This window comes from Linepithema humile, chromosome 7 (assembly GCF_040581485.1).
Source record: "Linepithema humile isolate Giens D197 chromosome 7, Lhum_UNIL_v1.0, whole genome shotgun sequence".
NCBI classification, from domain to species: domain Eukaryota; kingdom Metazoa; phylum Arthropoda; class Insecta; order Hymenoptera; family Formicidae; genus Linepithema; species Linepithema humile.
In genome coordinates, this window is record NC_090134.1 from 15,675,387 (window position 1) to 15,698,541 (window position 23,155).

At 32.7% G+C, this 23,155-nt stretch overlaps 2 protein-coding genes across 7 annotated transcripts; one reads left to right on the plus strand and one right to left on the minus strand.

Moving 5' to 3' along the window:
- Positions 1-261: 261 nt before the first annotated feature.
- Positions 262-10,328, minus strand: LOC105678392 (FHIP family protein AAEL005291-like). 4 transcript variants are annotated; one of them, XM_012377688.2, is made up of 12 exons: positions 9,700-10,328; positions 8,225-8,421; positions 7,853-8,104; positions 7,618-7,768; positions 7,272-7,517; positions 6,408-6,455; positions 4,890-5,057; positions 3,542-4,807; positions 3,226-3,424; positions 3,054-3,065; positions 2,815-2,965; positions 262-2,692 (listed from the first exon to the last, which is right to left on the minus strand). In XM_012377688.2, exons 1-12 carry the CDS (start codon positions 9,838-9,840, stop codon positions 2,518-2,520), a joined length of 3,006 nt encoding a protein of 1,001 aa, XP_012233111.2. In that variant the 5' UTR covers positions 9,841-10,328; the 3' UTR covers positions 262-2,517. The 4 variants fall into 4 exon arrangements, with proteins under 4 accessions (XP_012233111.2, XP_012233128.2, XP_012233119.2 ...); XM_012377705.2 differs by lacking the exon at positions 6,408-6,455; XM_012377696.2 differs by lacking the exon at positions 3,054-3,065.
- Positions 10,329-10,505: 177 nt separating this feature from the next.
- Positions 10,506-16,558, plus strand: l(2)gd1 (lethal (2) giant discs 1). Of its 3 annotated transcripts, none has more exons than XM_012377719.2 (12): positions 10,506-10,718; positions 10,946-11,087; positions 11,253-11,365; positions 11,451-11,799; positions 12,084-12,485; positions 12,828-13,187; positions 13,458-13,816; positions 13,940-14,115; positions 14,512-14,778; positions 15,181-15,219; positions 15,556-15,646; positions 15,730-16,558. In XM_012377719.2, the coding sequence occupies exons 1-12, from the start codon at positions 10,662-10,664 to the stop codon at positions 15,847-15,849; spliced, it is 2,475 nt and encodes an 824-aa protein (XP_012233142.2). In that variant the 5' UTR covers positions 10,506-10,661; the 3' UTR covers positions 15,850-16,558. The 3 variants fall into 3 exon arrangements, with proteins under 3 accessions (XP_012233142.2, XP_012233152.2, XP_012233163.2); XM_012377729.2 differs by having other exon boundaries at positions 12,831-13,187; XM_012377740.2 differs by lacking the exon at positions 15,181-15,219 and having other exon boundaries at positions 10,507-10,718.
- The last annotated feature ends 6,597 nt before the right edge of the window (positions 16,559-23,155 follow it).

A 23,155-nucleotide genomic window follows, 5' to 3' on the forward strand; every position in this document is an offset into this window, starting at 1 on the left:
TATATTGAACATTTAAATAATTATATTTAAGCTAATTTTTTCATGGTTCAGTAAAAATGGAGGAAATAATTCGAAAAGACAAGCGTATTGTTTGAATCAACTTCCACAAAAATTAATACATGCTTAATTTATGTAATTAAATTGAAAATCAATATGTTAGAAATAAAACGGGTAAAAAATTAATTATTTTGCTGTCATTAATTAAATTATATGACTATTGTATAGAAACATGATCAGGATAGTTCATTTAGAAGCTGCAAATGTATTTCATATATTTCAATGTTTATTAAAACATATCTTCCATAACAATGATATATATTCTATATTTTTCATAACACTGCGACTATTACATTATAATACTATTAGTTTTATTCCTTGGCGAAAAATTGTATATATATATATATATCTTCATAAATTCAATTGTTACATGATGTCTATTTTAATATCACAATTCAAAAGCGAGACATACTCAAATATGCCCATAAAAAATATTTAAAAACTAATTGTGCCATAGTAAATTTTAGTTTTTTTCCCCAAACTATTTAATTAATAATTATTATATATATAAAAATAATACAATAATATATAAAATATATTATTTTATATTATTTTGTATAAAATAATATAAAATATCTTATTAAGATAATTATAATATATTTTATATATTATATAAAATTACATAATATGTCTATATTATGTAATTTTATATTATAATTCATACATATATATAATAATTCTCAACATTTCTAATTCCAATCTTTTCTAAACTACTTCAATCTATTGCATTTTACACTTTAAAGCGAATATTTCTATTGACCAAATTGAGCTAAGTATTTATTCGCAAGGAAATATATTATATATATATATACCGACATATATTTCTTCAATTTTGTTAAAAGTTTAATACGTTCTGGCAAGTAGTCAATAATATGAAACTAAAGTATGTATATGTTGAAACAAGCTTCATAAAACATCTAAAAATCACTTTTCCACTAGTATTATAAACAATAAAACGTCAGAAAATTATATAACAATATCGTTATTCTAAGGTACAACATATAAATAACATTTAATATTGTATTTTCGTACTGTAGTTTTACCATTGTAGAGCAAAATTTAAGTATAGCCATATAAGTTCAAAGAAAAATGCAATATTTATGCTTGCAATATAAAGCTATTTCCTTCTCAAGATACATTAAAACTTGCTGAACAGATAAATATTTAAATCGCGACAAAAGCGTTAAGTACAACTAAATAAATTATGAATATATATTCGGCATTAACAGTGTCAATGTTAGACTTGAAAATTTTTCAGGCATATTCATATTTCTTTGAATAAATAATCAATATTTATCAACCTGTTGCAACGTAGCAAAGTTCGAACACAAATTATTAATGGAAATATAATATTTTTAAAATAAAAATTAAAACAATTTAGTTTAATTTTAATAACAGTTTGAACTCAGTAATTTCGAAATTTAAAAATAATTAGAGACCAATGCAAACACAAGTAAAAATTAGACTGAGAGACATTTTGCTTTATCACATATACTATTTAAAAGTAGACCAAGATTTTTTTTTGGTTATCCATATCACTATTCTGCAGTTCATATTGGTCTCTAATCAATCTTTAAAACATTCAGAACAATTATAATGATATAGTAAAAAAAAGTATAACAAATTGGCACAAAAATTCACAATATTGTCGTATAATCATAAAATTATAACAAAGCTTCACAAATTTTGTATTGCAAAACTATTATTTGAATCATAAGATATAAAAATTTAATTAATTTTACTATATACAGATAAAAAATACAAAGCATCTAATATACTTTTGTCAGACTGTCCATTGTTCTGAATGTAAATCTTAATTATATTTATTTTAATTTTTTTACGCTTTTTATACATATTCTTACATTACTTTATATATACATCTTTGCACAAATATATTCGTAAGGTAGAAGAATTGTAAAAATGTCTTATGATATTTTTTTGAGTTTTGACCATGTATCATATATTACTGAAAATATTCAAGATTTTACTAATTCTTGGTTTTAAGAGAAAAAATCAAGATTAAGATGTATTTTCTTAAATATACAACGTAATAATAAATACATGCTAAAGCTTCTATTAATTTTGTGTTTTTTAAAAGTGCATTTGTTATAATTTTTTATACATTATAATTACAACATATATCACATTACTAGTATTCAATGACCCTGTTAAAAAGAAAAAAAAATTGTAGAGATATCTTACAATTCTATCTCTATTCTAGGCCTAATACGTTTCATGTGTCGTATGATAAATTTGTAAACCGCGTTAATTAACTATTGAATAATGAATTTCTGAAATTTCACAAATTTTTTACAGTATAATAAAATTTATCGTACGACAAATGTAACATTAGCTTGACAAGAGAAACATTACTGGATGGGCTTACTCTACACATATTCAAAGCTCATAAAAATTAGACGGAAATCTTTCAAACGTTCTCTCGCAATTACTATTATGTTTTTACGAACTTACACGTTGAAATTTAAATTCAACACTATCACTAAGAGACATAATTGCTTGCTCCTGAGTGATTGCCGCGAGCTCTTTAAGCCATTCATCTAATATGACAGCGCATAGAACAACATTTTGTACTGGACTTATTTCACTTGGTGATTCCCACGAAGTTTTTGTATACCTATTAAAAAAAAAAAAAAAAAAGGAGTGCGTTTAAGGCCTTATCAATATCCATGTATCGTACATTGTCTACATAACGCAATATGGCTGCAGTAAAGAGAATCAATGATTTGAAGTATTTACCTATATCCGGATCCAACTACTTGTAGTTGATCTTCTGATATACTGGACGGCTGACTGACAGAACTCGTTAAGCTGCTCAGACCTAAGCTACCACCTGGCCGTTTGAACATTTGCGTAAGCGACGATGTTAGACTTTTTCTTTTTGGCTCACCTGTAATAAATACGATTGGTGTAGCAGTTTGAAGTGATATATACATCTATGTTATGTACGTGTAAAAATAACCTATATCAATACATACGTCTTTTGAACACTTCCGGCGTGCGCAGCACAAAATTTTAACAGATATAATTAACATAGTTTAAGTAAGACAGAAAGAGAGAAAGCAAGAGGGAAAGAGTCCACACGCGTGTTCATGAATAGTGAGAAAAATGTACCTAATTTTTAAAACATGTTCACGAAATAGATGATACCTCTTGCGAATGATTCACTAGTCAGGGAATGCCTTTTAACGGGCGAGGATTGGCCATCAGCTACCAAGACATTTTTTCTCGCATTCACTAACTTGTCTTCTCGGCTAATTAGAAACGATTTTGCTTGTTCGACCAGCAAATCCACGTTGTCATGTTTTGAAAGAAATTGGTCTATTTTGTGCTTCAGTGATGCAAGGATCTGCAATATAAAAAAATCATATAAAGACATTATTTTAATTTACAATACAATAATCTGAGACAGCAAATTTTTTATATTCTGCAGAACGTTTGGAAGTGCAGGTGCACAAATATGTACCTGAAACAGGGATCGGATGCTGGGCTGAAATACAAGAGAATGATTGAGCAGGAAGGATTGCAGCACGGGTTGTGGATATATCGCCAGTCTGCTGATAAGGCCCGTGAGACGTAAATTGACGTACAAGTTATTGCTCGTCATATTCTCGAGCTTTCGTAAAAGGATGTCTAAAAATATGCCGACGTTCGGTTCTCCACCGAACGCATCTGATCGATACGCAGTGTCCTTAAATGATTTACTCGACGATGGTTCCGCGATCGCTGCGGGATTCGATTCCGCGATATCATGCGCAACGGGATCGTCAATCTCCTTCTTAATTATAATGTGCACTTCTTCGTGTTCACTCATGCGGTCTTCGTTCGTCTCGTTATCCGGCGTTGACTCCGGCGATCCTTTGAATGCGAAGCTTTCGTAACCACTGCTTTCCCCGAGCGACATGAGCGAGTTCATGGCCGTGGCCGAATCTTCCATGCAGCTATCGGACTCTTTTTTATCTAGACAAGTTTCCTCCGTACATTCCGTGATTCCGATCTCTTCGTTCAATAGCTCCGCTATATCGGCGTCCAATTGCGCTTGTTCGTCCAGTGACAGCGAAACATTCGCATTCAATTTATTGTCAACGCTACATTCGTCGCTAATTAAATCGTCCTTGCCTTCTAATAAAGACTGAATATTGAGCAGTATATTGTCCATCGACATGCCTTCGTCATTGTCACACGAACTCGTTGCACTCTTGACGCATTCCAGCACTCTAGGCTCCTCCGTTTTCTTCTGCGATTGAGCGGGTGTGACATTTTCCTCGATTAATGTGGCTGCGCTGCTGGCGTTGCTACTTTGCGGCAAGCTACCGTCGTACCGGCAAGACCAAACAGAACACGCGATACGGCAAGCTTTTATCTTCTGCCTCGCGTCGCAGAGATAGGCGTGATAATTTCCTAATAAACTATCCGATAATCTAGTGCCGTAGTTTAATGCTGCTGGCAATGAATTTAGCGAATCGGACGTATGTCCGTGTGTATGCGATACACTGCTAGGCAAGGAGTTCGTTTGTGAGTCCAACGGCGTAAACACGGTGCAGCAACGTGGAGACAGGGACAAAAATTTCTCTGCTGCACGTCCAAAAGGATCTATATCCCGCAGCCGGCTACGCTGGGAAAACATCACGTGCGAACATGGATTCAACGCGGCCAAACATAGCTCCAACATGACATCCTCGCAGTTCAAGTCGACCAGAGTTTCGAACAACGCAAGAGTGACTATGCACAACTGAATTGGGAAAAAGAAAATATTAGAGACAAGTGTATATATTTCAAAGATATTCTTTTAAATAAATTATGAAATAATTTACCCTCGATCGAGAAGAAATCCTTTTTATTAAACTATCTAATATTCTACAATCATCGTAATTATCCTCTATTAGAAACCGAATGAGTGACCGTAACAAGCCGGGATGTGTCACAGATCGAAGGAACAAATCAAAATAGGCTGTTGCTGCAACTAATTCTTCCACGGTGGTCTGCAAATATTTTAAAAGAATTAAAAATTTGAAGAAAATATAAGATTATGTCTCATTAAGAAGTTTGTTAGCTTTTTTTTGAAATTGTTAATCATCCACAAGTTAGAAATTAATGATAAACCAAATTCTACAATGTCGTTTTGTCGTTTTATACATTTTTTTCTATCAAAAAAGAAATTTTCTCTTGGTTGTTATATACATATATAATTTTCTTATTGATAAAAATATATAATTTTATATTAATTTTGCATACGCTAGAAACTCATCTCCAATTTGTTAAGCGAAGAAAAAAAAGAAAGAAAATTAAGAGAGAAATATTAGTTGTCATGGTTATTTTTTTTTACTATATTCTTTTTAATTTTTGTCTTGAAGCATCATGTTACTGTGATAAAAGAAGGGCATGGATTCTTACATATATATAAAAAAATATATATTAAACATAAAAAGCTATATAAAAAGATATAATATACACATACATTAATAACGTATGAAAGCGTATAGATTTTATATAATGCATGTCTACAGTTTTGTAGTATTTATATTCAATCATTTACAATGAGACTGTATTTTCATACATAGCACAGAAATAAAACTTGGAAGATGAGTAACATTTATTTTTCAATGGAGACATTAAAATATGAATATATGAAATATAACAGAGAAAGTAATAAAGCAAACATGTGGATAAAAGCTGCTTATATGAAAAATATCACATAAGTAATATAAAATTACAAAGAAGCAAAATTCATAGTTGAAATAAGCAAAATTTTAGCAAGGTGTATTTAAATGTTATAAGTTATAAACCACACACAATTTTTTACAATATCTTTTCTTATCTATGTTATCAGATGCTAGATAATGTTATCACACGAACTGATACAAAGTTTGACTAAATGTACTTGTGGTTTATAATTTATAATGAAAATTATGCTACTAAATCAAATATGATTTTGTATGGCTAGAAATATCAGTGTTTCAGTGGATGCTTAATATATTCGCACAGTTTTAAGATGCTATATATTATCAAATCAAATTATGCACCTTAATAAAGAATATACTTAAATAATTTAATTTAATTTAGTTAAATAGAGATGTATCAAAATATACACATCTGCAATATAATTAATTTAATGCTAAAAGCAACATTTTGCACTCTTATGATACAACAATCGTCCGCATAAATAAATAGGAAACTAAAAGTATCAAAATCAGACATCAGATATATCAAGTATTAAAATTAAATAGTTTATAAAAAATTATGTTTCATGGAAAATTAAATTTTTTTTGTTTTGTATATGAAGCACCAACTGAAATATATTGTATTATGAAAAATGATATTTTTGTACTAACCCAATATTTTGGTGCATCTAGCTGTTCTAGGGTCAAGCCAATAGAATCCTGAGCACCATAAAAGTATTACCGGATAGAGAGAAAGAGAGAAAGGCGCCACCAACCGTAAATAATAACATTAATGATTTGTATGCCATTAGCTTTGATACCAGTGCACTTAGCTCTACCATCACCACATTGATGAATTTGCATGTATTGGTAACATAAAATGCAATGTACACACAAAATTGATGAAATCCTCAAATTAAAAATAGTAAAAAAAAATGCACGTTTCTTTTTTTCAACTTATTGAATTTATGCAAACGTTATAAAGATTAAGAATCTAATAAATCCTGAAATAATACCCGATATTACAAATTTTTCACACACAGAAATAAATAATAAATGTATATATAAATATAAGAAGTAAAAGATTAGTGTTCAATCATTGATATTTAATAATTAATGTGTAAAAAGGTAATTTTCTGATAGCTAAATTTTATTTGTTTACTTATATTTTTTATCACACAATAATGTTAAAATTTATTAATCGAGATAGTAGTTTCTGTGCTTGATCTTTAATTTAAGGCTTCTCGCAATTATTTTTGGTGTTTAATCTATAAGATTGTGTATGCAAAGCAATATTAGATAACATAGAATATTTGTGTGTGCTAATAAAAGTGAATACCTTCTTTCACCACATGCAATGACAATTGAGATAACGTATGTTACTAATAAACAACTTAACGCTCGTATATTTTGCAATCTTGAAGCATGAAGAAATAATTTCAACACTTTTCCGGAGTGAATAGTAATTTTTATCGCGAAATATTGATATCGAAATGTTTTCGTGCAGTCGCTCTCTTCTACGTTACAAGTACTTACCTGTAATAAAGCTGAACTCATGACAGGTATTAAAAAACCTTGGTATAAATATTCAAGCAACTCTTTCTGTACCATTGGATGCGCTACTTGGGCAACCGCGTTGCAGAATTCCAGAGAATTCATGAGCTGTGTAAGCTCAGATATTTCGTTTACATCATCCGGCGTCAACTGATGCCAGTCGTCCGTTTCGATTTCAAGCTTTCTTGGAAGTACAGAATAAAGCCCACTCAGTCCTGTAGCTAATACCTAAGAAAGTACAAATAAGAACATTAATATTACTTTCACGCACACGAATGTCTGCTATTTTTTTGCCAATATATTTTGTTCTGCTAACTGAATTACTTACTGGACATATATTGGAATGATCAACGATGTACAATCCAACTTCATCATTTTTCTTCGAGAGTGACATACACAATAACATAGCGTCGCGTGCCTGCTGACCCACACTACCCTCTTGATGAACGTAAGGTATTAATAGATTGAATATAATGAATCTGAAATAAATGTTGGCCTTTTGATAAGAATTATGCGCTTATGTAAAAAATATCTATCTGTCATAATAAATAATGAGTTATTACTTGTTCTTTCCAGCCGCAGTCGGATGAAAAAATAAATCCAGCAAACTTATATTTTGCATTAAGGCAACACATAATTGATTTAATAACACTACTAATTTTTTTTCTACATCTGATGGCATAATGTCGTTCCCGCAGTCTTCCAATAATCGTAGAAGCGGCCTCGTAATTGGCTCGTGTGCAAGAAGGGCACCGTTATGTACAACTAGTAATTCGTAAAGCTTCATTTGCTCCACTCTCACAGCAACGTTGAACCTGTAAGAGAAATTTACAGAGGTATTATAATAAAATAGATTATAATAAATTTTCATAATTACGCCAGTGTCTCAGATTTTAATGTAAAGCGTAAATCAATATTGTAGAGTGATGATGTACCTTCCTGTAAGTTTACTCCAATTATATAATTTAAGAAGTAAATTTTCACTTAATAAATATTCCAAACAAGGAGAATGCGTTGCGGTGTTGCTCTGTTGATTATGTGGATTTCGCAGCTCCAGCATCAGTAGTGTCACCATTTGATCAATGTGATTAACAACTCCGAGAACATCATCTTGACTAGGTCCTTTAGAAGACTGAAAGAAATTAATGCAACGATGCAACAGGTCTGGTTGTTTTGTTAGAAGACAACTTTTGTGGAGGGTAAATTACATTGTCTCATATAAACATGAAAAATTTCTACAATAATTCGTTGCAAATTGTGATAACCACTTTACTGATGCAATTAAATCATAATTACAAATTAAAAATTAAAATTATAATTTATAAAGCTGATAAATATATATATCTCTAATCTTCAAATATATGATATATTAGATTAAAATAATATATTTTTTTATTTATAATATTAAAAATAAAAAGTATGATATTTAATATAATAATTAAGAAAAATAATTTATTATTATTTAAAAATAAAGTTATTTGTTCATTAGAAATTAATCTTGAGAAATATAAAAAAATGATTAATAAACCTCTAATTATAATTAAAAAAAGTATAATGGAATATATGAAGTTTATTTTTCAAAGAGATATATTTAAGGTTATTAAGATTCTGTAAATAATAATAAGAATTATATTTATAATTGGATGTGAATAAATATTATTAGCTATAAATATAAGTATTAAGATTATTGTGATTGTAATAAAAAGGGGAAAGACGTTAGTTTTTACCATAGATGTATTTAGAAATCAGAAAATAGTTTTAAATAAAATATTAATTTTGGAGATTAGAGATATATATAAATATCAAAACACAAATGTCAGGAGCAAAAAAAGTTACAATGCTAGTTGTTTGTGCAAAATATATATTGAAATCAAAGTAAAAGAATCAAATTTCTACCTGTTATCAGGTCAGAATTTGTCTTCTTCTATGTCAGTAAAAAATTAAACTGTACACAATAACAGCCAGAAACGTTTGTTTATTTTACTTCGATTCCAATATGTATTTTGCACGAACAACTAGTATTGGCTTTTTTTGCTCTTGACATTTGTGTTTTGACAAATTAAAAAAAAGTTTTTACTATATTTCTTTAATTTCTCATAAACAGAGATAAGAAAAAAAAGCGATAAAAATAATTATTAAATATAAAGCACATATTTATATCTCATTGAAATAGATCTTTCTTTAAACGATATATTGTTACTTTTGGTATTTGCAGTCCACTATTATGATTTAGAAACGCTTAATTAAATTATAATAGTCAGTGAAAATTATAACTCAATCTGTAATTTAAGTTTCATAAAAATGTGAATAACCTTTGCTATAGACATCAGATTTGTATAAATAAATGTCTATCTGTGTAAATCTTAAAATAATCCATCTTTTAAAAAGAGAAAAAGAGAATTGTCCTTACTGAGGAATGCAGGATAATTTCATAAGTTTGTTGCCAGTGTTTGCAGAAACTGTCGTAGCACGCAGACGGATCGGCGTCCTTTGGTGGCGAATCTCTGGATCGCTGCTTGCTGAAACCCGGATTGGTCCGTAACCAACTCATTTTTGCACAATATGTCTTTTACACTGATATGGCCAATGTCGAAATCATCGCGTTACTTTGCGTAAAGTATGTGAAGTATAATTGAGTTCACTTGTCGTCCTACTTAACACGTTAATCACCCACATAAGCGACGAGGTGCGATAATAGGAATCGCCTATTCATCAGGCGATTCACAACGTAATTCGCTTATTCCCATGTTGTCACGAGCACACGAGATACGTACGCATGAGAACGTATTATCGCCGACGAAAGATAACGCTAATTTTTATCACATTAAAGTTATTCGTCATTAATCGTCACATAGTTTAATAAGTCACTCACAATCAGTAGCTTTTTGTAATTTACGTGTTTCCTTCCCATTGATGTGTACGAACCACGTTGCTTTACAGCTGTACGTTATCTTCTCACGATTCGCAAACCCGAATTTTCTCTACTCATATCATTTACATTTCCTTCCGTGCTCTTTGGACTTGAAATATAACGACATAAATAGACTACGTACTCTCTCTGAGAAAGATGAAGCCGAAAAATACGAATGTAGTTCACAACTGAGAGAGATAGCTGGTTTGTAAGCACGTCTCACTCTAATAAACGGTTGTAAAACCGTTGAGTAATCGACAGTTTTTGAACGGAAGCTTGGTCACTTATACACATATTTCATGGTACATATACTTGTCATAATTGCGTGCGTGTGTCATCCGAGATATCGCATTAAGGCGTAACTATTATTATAATAATAATTAATTTGTTTCGAGTTCAGATTCTGAATATTTATATCAAACCGTTAAGCATCTGCGTCACTTTGTGATTAAAGTGTTGACATGTTTGGTAAAAAGAAAGAGCCGAGGCGACCCAGGCCAGTTGGCAGTTTAGAACAGGTATCGCATTATCTTTTTTTTCTTGTAAATATGCAATGTAAGATAATCTTTTTATTAATTTTTAAAGATTTTTTTACATCATATATTTTATTTTTAATTAGAAATTTAATTCGTATGGTTTAAAATACAATAAATCTATATTATACATTTGTTGTTCTTTCGATTTTACTTTCTCTGTAAATATATTTTGTGAGTTTTTATTAACAATGCTCTTATATTTCATATAGTATGGCATTTTTGAAGTACCTGATGTAAATATGGATAATATCGGCGATAACATGAACGATGACGACAATGATGAAGACTTAGAAGCTGAGTTAGCTGCTTTGGCTGCCGGCAATGATACAGGCTACAAAAGCAGACGCACTGGTAAGTTTGATAAAATTTTACAATGTATTCTATATATAATAAATATATCTATATAATAGAGAAAAATTATTTGCTTAAATTTATCTAATCAAGCTTATAATTATTTCTCTTGTATTGAAAGTTATATAATCAGTATTTGTATATTGTACATGTAAATGTTGTCAGCTGCACGTAAAGCTGCCGCTGATGTAAATTTAGATGGCATGGTAGCTGAATGCATGAAGGATACAAATTCTGATGAAGAACCGTCTGAAGGAGACGATGATCCTGCATTATTGGTATGTGATAGAATACCCGGTGTTATTAAAGATAATTAGCTTAGTATTAAAATTTAATTGTAATTAAAATTCTTCATGGTTTTAGAAAGAACTACAGATGCTCTCAGGGAATGAACCTGTGACTGAAGAGACAGAAGTACCGGAAGTAAAAGAGGAAGAACAAGAAGAATCCGAGGAACATGAATCCAAAGAGGAGAACAATTCTGCACAAGAAGTAATCCAATTATTGCAAGAAAGACTGAAGACTTACGAGATGGCTGAACAAAAGGCTAAAAGAGAACATGAGTCTGGCAAAGCTAGAAGATATAACAGAGGTGTAAAAACACTCAAGGAAATGTTGGCCTCTGCACAATCAGGTGGAAGCGTAAGTGAAGCTGACATTCCTCCACCCTTGCCTTCTTCAGCTACTACAGAATCCACAGTTAAAAATACAGGTATGCTGTCCCACAAATATTATTTTATTTTTAATAGGTATTTTAACTTGTGCATTTGTCAATTCTATTAATCTATGCGTTGAATATTTATAATCAATCCTATTTAAAAATTTTTATAAATACAAAGAAAATAATCTTTATGTGGTAATTATGTTCAAAAATTATGCAGCTTTCCATTTTAGCTTTAAATTCTTAATAGATCAATTTTATTGGATTGCAATTTTTACTATTCGGAGATCTGTAATATAAAGATGTATTTTATGAATTTTGTTCTTTTTAAACAGAAGAAACGCCAACACCGACAACGCCACAACCGACTGAAGTTGACAAACCGTCTGCTGCATCAGATGCAGTCTCAAACGAAGATCATTCTGAACCAGTGAAGGATGTTGCAGTTGATCAAGAAGCTTTGGATAAATTAAAAATGCAGCAACAAAAGTATAAGATCGCAGCAGTTGCGTGGAAAAAGGCGGGCAACAAAGAACAAGCACTAGAGTATGTGAAAACCGTCAAACAATTCGATATAGTTATTGCTGCGGTAGCTGCAGGTGATCAGCTTGATTTATCGGATATGCCGCCTACTCCAATTTTACCCACTGCTGACGTTGCAGCGGATACTGCGTTACCAATGACGGAGACAAAAGAAGAAAGCGAAGTTCAAACTTCCACAGATGCCACACCTGCAGGTAAGATGTAGATATGGCATTGAAAAATTTTTACAAACTTGTGTATTTATTACTAATATTGTAAATATATGTTGTATTATTGATTGTATTCTTATAGTGAAGAGAAATATATGATAAAAGTTGAGCATTGATTATAAATTTATATACCGGCATTCTCTTTTCTTTGATATCCATTTTCCATATTATTAAATTGCAAATGTAGAATAGTATTGTTTTTGCATAATAAACAATTAAAGTGCACATATAAAGTAAATTTAAAATAGAAAAGCTATTTTGTACTTTTAACTTGGAAAAAAAAAACATCTAACAAAATTATAACGATATAAATGTGAATTATGTTAGAAGCTGATGTAGGTGAAGCAAAACTTGGTCCCGAAAACATCGAAGGCGCTCTTAAGGAACGTCTCGAAGTATACAGACGAACGAAAGTAGCTGCTGAAGCGGAGGATAATACTTCTAAGGCGCGCAGATATGGTAGAATCTGCAAGCAGTTTGAAGACGCTATTAAGTTGCATATGCGTGGAAAGCCAGTGGCTCTGGATGAGCTTCCCGTTCCGCCTGGTTTCCCACCTTTATCATCTAATACACAAAGCAACGATACTGCCGCGCAACCTGCATCTGAGCCTGCGAAAGAATCACCTGAAAAGAGCATTCCAACAAGGCCTGCGCCACCAAAACCACCCGTTCCTCCTCCTAGAGCAGGTAAGAAATAGCGAAATCTCTTCTGGTATTAATTTGTCTTTATACTTTTATTTAAAATTATATATTATATATTTATTTTACAGTATTTTATAAAAAAATAAGATAAACGTTTATATGAAACTTTCATTATATGTGTGTCTGTATTAAATTTATCTCTGAAATGTAATATCTTCATATTTTGCGAAACACTTTAAATATTCTATATATTTACACGTATGAATTATGTACCTAGAATATTATATTACACTTTTTGCCTGCATTTCTTATCAGGAAAAGCAAATCAGAAGATTACATCTCGTGCAGAAAAGCAAATGCTACAATTGCAGCTACGGCAGCGAGAATTAAAGCAAGCTGCTCTAAATGCGAAGAAAGATGGGAATATAGATTTAGCACGTGACTATCTGAGACAAGCGAAAGGGATACAACCTTTAATTGAAGCCAGCAAAGCCGGCTTGCCGGTTGACATGAATTCAATTCCATTATCACCACTTGAAAAAGTAGAACTGAGTACAACTCAGAAAGATGACAGTTTTATATTAGTATCTGCCGACGATTTCCTGGAAGGCTCGAGTGGGACGGATGATCAAATTTACGAAAATCTTGAAACCCAGTTAATTAAACAAATTAAGGTAATAGTTAAATGATATATTGGAGAATTCAGAAGAAAATTTCAATCTTTGAAGCTACAGATATTAATGTAAACTAATCTCGTATAGCTTATCAGTCTTTAAAACTTTCTAATAATTTTGTAGTGGTGCTTGTCTACACGGGATCACTCAAAAGAATTGGGAGATGTCCCTGGATATAATAGATGGGAACGGCTCGCATTGGGTTATACACGAGATTTAGATATGCTGAGAGTTCGAAAGCGCGATTTACTGCCACCACCACAACATCACTACGAAACTAAAACCTATCAAATAGTACAGTTAGTATATACATATTTTTCTTGTTATCTCTCTTTTTTCTTGTCTTTGTATTATAAAAATAAAATAATTAAAATCAATAGGAGCGTAAAGAGCCACAATGCTAGTTCTTCGTGCGAAGGTTAAGATATATTCGTTAAAATTGTTTACATCAAATCAAACGTTTCGACCTGCCATCAGGCCTTCTTCAGTGTACATTAATAAAAATATGAAACCTGATGATGCCTGACGGCAGGTCGAAACGTTTGATTTGATGTAAGCAATTTTGACGAATATATCTTAACCTTCGCACGAAGAACTAGCATTGTGGCTCTTTACGCTCCTATTGATTTTAATTTATTTTAGTAATCAGTTGAGCCTTATATATTATTAAAAATAAAATATATTGTGTTTTTCAGGAGTTGCACAGATTTAACCGATAACGATATCGAGATTGCTATAATTCGAGGAATTAATTATCCTCGGGAAGCAGACACATATGTTATGTTTGAGTTTCCATTTCCATCGGATAATCATCCCGCGGATAGAACGTCAACGATCAAGGATTCTGTCAATCCCGAATATCAGGCTGTGTTTTCACTGAATGGAATTATAAACCGCACTTCTAGGCAGTGTCAGAGAGCGTTCAAACGACATGCCTTAAAATGCGACGTTTGGGCAAAAGGGTAATTCAGATATTATTAATGTTTTAGGTTAACTTAATGTTAGAGTTTTGACTCCTTTCATTAACTCTTACATGGTAAAACAATTTTTATGATCGTCAAATGTGATGACCACGTTAATCCTCAATGTAAATATCAAGGCTCTATAATGCACTATAAATTTTATAATTTTTACTTATTTCAATGCTTTGATGTTATCAAATTAATTTTTAAATTATTAATAACTTTTAATTTAAAAAATTAATAAAGTTTGTGGAAAAGTATAATGGTGGTTCAGGAAACTACTTTTTATCTATGGATTCTCTGACCAATACGCTTTATGTATTTGCTAATTGTGTCGTGTAAAGTATTAGAAACCTGTACACTGAGAATACCATACTTAAAAAAATAGAACGTTGCTTGCAGATGCTCGCTGAACCCCATCTTGTGTTGCACTCACCCAAGGTATGGCATTTTTATGCTCCTGTAAAGTATGCAGTTTCTTATATGCACAAAGATTTTGATGGCACACTTTTAAGCGTAATGTATTATTATTGTATCATCCTATACGTTTTCTTATTGGCTTATACAAGAAAACAGCAATGTGTGTTTAAGTAAATATAAAAAATTATCATAATGCTTAGAATAAATATATATTCGAATGGTTTCAATAGCGTTACACGAGCAACTTGTAACAACGTACATTGGGATTTTTGCGACGCATTATTTTTCATAATTATATCGATTATATTTTTATTTATAGAGTTTATGTCAATTACAATGTTTTTTGTGATGTTGCAGAAGTTTCTTCCGAAGTGATAGTCTGCTTGGTACAGTAATGGTTAAACTGCAACCTCTGGAATCTCAATGTGTTCTACACGATTCATTTCCGGTGATTAAATGATTCATTTATTTTCATACTTTTTTCTTTGTCGGAGCAAAAGAATTTTACTATATATAGTGTTATCATTTCAGCTTATGGACGGCAGAAAAGCAACAGGAGGAAAACTGGAATTAAAAATCCGCCTTAGAAATCCAATTCTTTTTAAGCAAATAGAAAATATTACAGACAAATGGTTAACTATTGATCAATAATTTAATTTATCGATTCAGTTTAATTTGCTAATTAGCTACATCATGGGGCCTTTAAGAACAACGCAAATAAATTGCTATTTTTCCATAATATATATTATTAATTAATTAATATGTATATAAGAGTAAATTCATTGTAATATAAGAGAAATTTCGAGAACAAATTATTCAATGATAATTAACGGAATATTATAAGAAGTATAATTGAGTATATTGTTTCCTCTGTAATATTGTGATGTGGAGTGTCTGCACGCGCTGCTACGTACTGCTACGTGTTATTAGGTGGCTTTAAAACTTCAAATTTATCTACGTGAAGAATGTATCTCTTCACAGGAGCTTCATCACGTTCTTATATGCGCTCTGTTGTATTAATTCCGTTTCCTAAATCATGTTTATCGCGAAAATAAAGTTTTATCATCGAAATTTGGTTACATTAATTTCTTTAAGCCAAACAACAATCACTAATGATAAATTCTTCGAATCGGGGTAGACAAAGAGTGCTTATATGTATTGTAAATTTAAATATATAGCAAAATAACATATTGCAGTATGAAAATATATAAACACAAGTATATAACAAATACGTATGAATATCGTGTATGTAAATATTCTATAATCGAGCTACATGCAATTTGTAATATGCAATGATTTTTAACTGTTTTGTTTAAAAAGTAAAAAAAATGTGCATTCAGTGAATAAATTGTTATATTTATTTGTATATAATAATTCATAAAGATAATCCAGTTTTTTAAAAATATCAAAATATTAAGTAAAAATATATTATTCGTGTATTTATAATACGATGCGATTTTAAAAATCTATATTTTTTGTATTTTCTTCCTTTCCCCCTTTTTTTGTAATATTTAAAAATAAAGTGTTCTATTAAATTGTTTGAGAAATTTCATGAATAATATACAGGATGCGATGGAAAATGTAGTTATGGAGAGTAAATTCTTGTTAATAAATTGAAATTTAAAATAAATTTTTTTGCACGAAGCTTTGTTCTTAAGAAAAATAACTTTGAAATTCCGTTGAGTGTGTATGTACTTGCATCTATCATTCAGATCGGCAAACCGCTGCACGTTACTATTTCTTTCTGTATTTTTGTATATAATGAATACAAAGTTATAAAATAAAATTAATTTTCTTTGGTTCTTATAATTTTTTAATGTTATTAATAAATACAATGTCGAAAACATCGTCCGCAGTTCAATGCATAGCTATGCTGTTTTATGCAACGACGCAAATAAATTCTTGCTAATGTGAGTTGCAAATTATTTAAATGTTTAAATAATTTGATTAATTGGTCAATACTTTAATTAAATATATTCAAAAATTTAAGTGGTCTTTTTACAAGGATCACTTTATATTTATATGTACCACGTTTTTTTGTCGCACTTTGCATACTCTGCAGAATCATATATGATGTATAAATGTTTCAACGAGAAATAAAAAAAAGAACTTTTAAAGGGACTTTTTAAAAAGGCTTTAATTTCTTAAACGTCCCTTTACCTTTTAACTCTTCCTACTACATTGTTGAACATGACAATATGTGAATACATGCGTAATCACTATCGTATATGGATTGTAAGAAATTTGAAACAATTTCTCGGTTTCTATGAGATAAACGTATCGTGTGATTTACACGTGGAAACAGAATAATTCGCGCACTAGAGCTGAATCCACGTTTCTCAGAGAACAATACAGCAGGTGAACCTCACTAACAAACTATTGTCCGATAATCGTTCGGCTCTACCTCCTTCCAGTTCGCTATATCACTAGTTCATTTCCAACCTGTATAGAAGTTCTCATGCGAGAGAGAAAAAGAGAGAGAGAGAGAGAGAGAGAAAGAGAAGGAGCACATCTTAACAGCATTCCGTCACAAAAATCGTTTTTATAAGTAAAGTCAGATATTTATTATTTTCTACTTACTTCTATTTCAAATTATTCTAAAAAAAATTTATGATGCTTTTAACACCCTTTGATTATTTTAATTAAAATGTTATTTGTATCATATTTCTTCCATAGAATCTATTTTTTACTTTTCACAGGAATTTTTCTCTTTCTATCTTTTCTTTTTTTTTTCATTTCAATATTCCAATATAAAACTTGAAATTTTTTACACATTTGTGTATTGTAAAATATAAATAAATAAATAAAATAACATACGAACATGATGCCCTCTCGATTCGGCTGTCGTCCGACACAAAGCCATGCATAACGCGAAGCATACACGACAAATAAACGCTTGCTTTTGCGAAATTAAGCTCGAGAGCCTCCCCCCGCAGCGTTTTTCGCTTTTTGTTCTTTTTTTGGCGTCTCGATCGATTGATATACAAATGCGGTGACACTCGGAGTGTCAAGTGTTCACCGCATGGTTCATCTTGACGCGTTTGACCACCAGTGTTTTAGAAACACTCGAGCGTGTCGTGCTGCGGAAATTCAAAAGAACGGCCCCGTTGAACCAAGCAGCGCGCGTATCGATCGCGCGATCGGAAAACAATGGGATTTATTTGCCAATTAGACAATTAAGTCGGTCAGAGGGGGCTGCCGACCTCTGACTGACTCTGAAAACTCAGCATCGGTCCGGTGAGCTTGTATGGGGGGGGGGGGGGCGCGGAGTATTTGCCGTGTGTACACGTTAACCGCGGTAATGTTGACCTTTTAGCCTCTACCAGGTCGGGGCGAGTTTCCGCGTGCAAATTAACGATGTTTGTTCGCCTAACCCTTTGCCCCTATCTCGACCCACCGCTGCCCCGTCGTCTCATCCTCATCTATGCGCGTCGAGAGCGTTACCGAAACGGCATCCCGCCTCGCGATTTCGCTGTTCCTCTTGCGCGCGAGCGATCGACGGAGCAATTCCCGTCAATTATCTCACGATTATGAATGTAGTTAATGTCTGGATTTTTCTTTTGTTTAAGTACCGCCGCGTATTTTCGTAACGTTAATACATCGTTCATAGACTCCTGCAATTAACGATCCTAATATTAACGATATATTCTCTGATCAGCAGAATACAGAAATTCTCAGTTCCCTTTCTGATGTCGGATTTTGTTTAATCTGTTTCTATTTTTATCAATATTCTAAAATTCTATAATATTATGTCGAGAAAAATATTAGGCCGTTAAAGAAGTTAGAGATTCGTAAAATTTAATAATATCAATGATAAAATAAAGATGCAGGAAATAATTTCATACAAAATATGATTATAAAAAAATAAATTTTACCAAAATAAAATAAGTCTCATTATTTTATATTATTGTCGATTGTCTTTTTAACAAGATATCGTAATGCTACAAACAACAATGGCATTGAATTATAACATTCAATTATTTTAGTTTTCAAAGTGTAGAATACTATCTTGAATAATACGAGGCTTTAGTTTTTATTCAGTTTATAAAAAAAGAAGAAGAAAGGAAGTTTGCAGAAGCACGTGTTGAAGGAGTAACCTGTAATCTAGAGATTATAATAAACACATTGTATTTTGTGCGATATTTACAAATAGGAGATAATAAAACGTAATATTGCAATGCATATTTGAAGATCATTTTATCGATATATTTTGCACGCATGCACTTTAGTTATAAATAACTCTCTCAGATCAGATGTCTGAAATCACGAGGAGAAACAACCGTCCGCGAGGATGTTGTGTATGCGGAATATGAAAGAAAAAAAAATATTTGTAGGTCTTGTTGAGATAACCTTTAACATGTGAGCAACCACTTATCTCGGCGAATGTGTTACAATGTTCTGATTCGAAGTTCAATAATGACGTGTAATCTCGGTTGCACCGAGATTAAATCATCTGTCGATGCTATATTGGACGATTAAAGTTATATAACCAATTCGATTATTGGCGTTTTGTTTGCATGTGCATAATAAGCGCGTACACTTTTCACAACCGCTATCGTGTTAAAATAAATATACATGCGCATTGGGATAATTATTGGTGAACAATATTCGTTACATTATTAGCGAATAATTGACTACGTATGCAAATCTTATACATATATAGGTCAAGGAAAATTTTCCATCTCATTTATTTTGTTCCGTTTACTCAACCGATTTGTGTGAAAAGTATTAAAGCCAGATTTTATTTTCAAGGAACAAGTGTTCTCTCGAAAATAACACTGATCTATTTCAAGATTTTTCGCAGAAATCTAGAAAATTTTCTTCGCTTCCTTCTATAGAAGTATCAGTGTAAGCAGATTTGATTTGTCTCGATGTTGTCTTCTCGGCAATGTAATATATCAATTTTTGCTGATTTCAAAATTATACCGTTTGCTCGATGCTGCCGAATGATAATTCCTTTTTCTAAGATGATCTTTCATTACGGTAACATCAAAGTCGCGTCAAAGCAATCCCAACACGTGTCCTTCTTTGTTTTTTTCTTCACGTTGAACACGTTCGTGTTCCGATACGATGTGTCTTCCTATGCGACACGTGCTTCGCCAGTTGTGTATCTCTTCTTTTTCGAAATCGTTCCCCGCGGATAGAGTTCGGTTACGCGGTTTCTGCTTATTCGGCACACACGACCGGACGTGACGTCATTGGAAGTACGTGAAGTGTTGATTGCAGATGCCAGATGCGACCTGACACCCGGAGAGTTCTGCCTCCTAGCCGTGATTCACACTCGCGTTACCGCGACAACGTTACCTTGTTTTTGCGCAACAGATATTTGGATCGGATGCGAGCGATCGATGTCCGAGGACACGTTTACAGTTCCGTGACGTGCTGTGTGCTCGGATCCTGAATACAAATTTTGCATCATCTGACTGATCAACAACGCTTTTACATTAATAGCTATTATACTTCCAACATTTTATATACGATTAGTATTTTTAATGCTTGAAATGTCTACAAGTTCATTAAAAATTGACTCGATAGATTCGGAACACTCTGTATATATACGAATTTTTATAAAAAACCTCAGTTTTTCCACATATTTAAATTGTTAATTTAATATTACCTCTTAATTCGTACGTATTAATTACATTTTGTTTGTCGTCGGTTGTTTTTAAAATTAACTTGGACGCGATGCGTATCGTATTTCAACATGGCGCGCCGAATAAAAGAAATATGAAAATGTATCCTACGCGTACTTTTCAATATAAATTAAATATAAATAATTAATTTCCTTAAAATTTGCTCATAAAAAGAATCAACGCAAGAAGATGCAATTAACGATATAGCTGAACAATAAACAGACCTAATCAAATTTCATGTGAATAAATTCAAGTCAATGGGATTCGCGCTGTTTATCACGATGATATCGTAACGCTGGGCTCCAACAATGCGAGTGCTGCAAGATGCGGCGATCGCATTGTAGCGTTTTGTACGCAGCAAATATAGCCCGTGCTGTTGCGATTATTATGTCTATAGATATATCCACGTAAAAAACTCCACGCTCCGCAGATTAAAGTTACGTCATCGAGACTCCCCTAAGTCTCGACCGGCACTTACCGATTACCTACTCACATCCTCGCGAACGTACATGTAAATAGGGTCGTCTCTGTTGCTGTCTTTTCGCGAGCATATCATCAGTCTGCGCGTATTGATACAGTTAGAAGCGAAACGTGTGCTCCCTTTCCTCCCCCCCCCTCCTCCTCCTCCCCCCTCACCGCTCTTCTTCCCTCTCGCTCGCTCCCTCCCCCTTTCCCTCTCTCTCTCTGTTTGCGAAGTTAAGAAGAGCGTTGCAAAAATGTCCTCGCGCGTGCAATCTCGGGTGCACGAAGGTCGCCGTTTTTAAGATACCACGGCGCATCGCCGCGATGCGATCCGATGCGATGCAACGCGATGCGACGGCTACGCGATACGTTTCTCATTGCACCGCCGTAGTCAGCAATTGGCTTACAAGAGCTCGCATTGCGCACCGGTTATTAATAATTCGTTACCAGGAAGTCCGGCACCTCTCTCTCTCTCTCCCCCCCCCCCCCCCCCTCTCGCGATGTGCGCGAGCGCGAGTAAAGTCAATTCAATGTAACTAAGCGATATCATATTGAGAAAGTTATATACGTGTCGCCTGGTACGTATCATTGCCATCCACCTCTGTCTGGATTGATCAGAATTGTTTTACAGGGATTATATCGCTCCGGCACGCTCGAGTAGGTGTACACGAGTCGAGAGATTAGGCCTCCTCTCCCCCCTCGCGATCGTATTGGATTATGATTGTCAGAAGAGAAAAATCGCATTTGTTTTCTCGCAAGAAGATAATTAATTACAATTAGTGTAAGAAGATAATTAATTACAATTAGTTTTCTTTTTGCACCGGGGTCTTATAATTAAAATATTTTGTTCTGTTTTAATATAATACTATAAACATAAAGTAAATATTTATTATCTTATATATATTTTTTGAAACGCGACAATTATAAATATGTATATAATTTATGCAACAGAATTAGATACTTAATAATTGTTCAACACTGGAAAAAGTCCTTTTTATGCTTTCTTAAGTTTGATAAATTAATAAATATTCTCAACATTATTGATTTTTTTTATCATAGACACAATAATCATGACTTTGATTGTAATATTGCAATAAAAAGGTGAAATTAGTTAAGAATCAATTCTAATTCTTCCATCTCCTTGAAGAAAGCGCGTAAAGTTCTGCTTTTCTAATGTCAAATAACTTTTATACTCTCAAAGATGAGTTAAAAAATTTAGTAATTTGTTGCTAAAAAGTATCTTGCATTGAATAAAGAAGTAATAATATATTAACACTTAAAGATGCACCGTGTATGTGTGCTGCTTTTAAGAAAATATTCGTTGCTTTTAAGTGTCTCGAAATATTAGCGTTATACGTCTAAATTATATTTAATAATTCGACTCGCCGTAGAGACCGATCTCGTGGAATCGTGAAATTGAGTATCGTCGCAGCGGGGGCAATCGGACGTTTATCAACGACGATCGAATACGAGAGCAGAGACGTAAAAAGCCGTTAGTACCACCCGCTGGCGGTTTGACGGCTATTAAATTTAACAGCTAAGAGGTGCGTTCAATTGTCCGATTCTTTTCTCGAAAGCTCGTTTATCGCGTCGAATCGCCGGACCTAGTCCTATTCTCTCGGCTGCGCTAAAACAATAAAAATGCGCCATTAATAACGACCGGGTGACAAATATGACGGAACTTCCGACGTGGGCCGGAAATCGCTAAATGCGTCCCTGCCCTGCCGGTCGCAATTCCCATAAATGTGGTCTGCCATTCTTCGTTTCACGATTTCGCAGTATTCCGTACTGCCCATCGTTTCCGCTCCTTCCGCTCCTTTCCTTCTTACGCTTCTTTCCTCTGATATATGACTTGCGTGTCT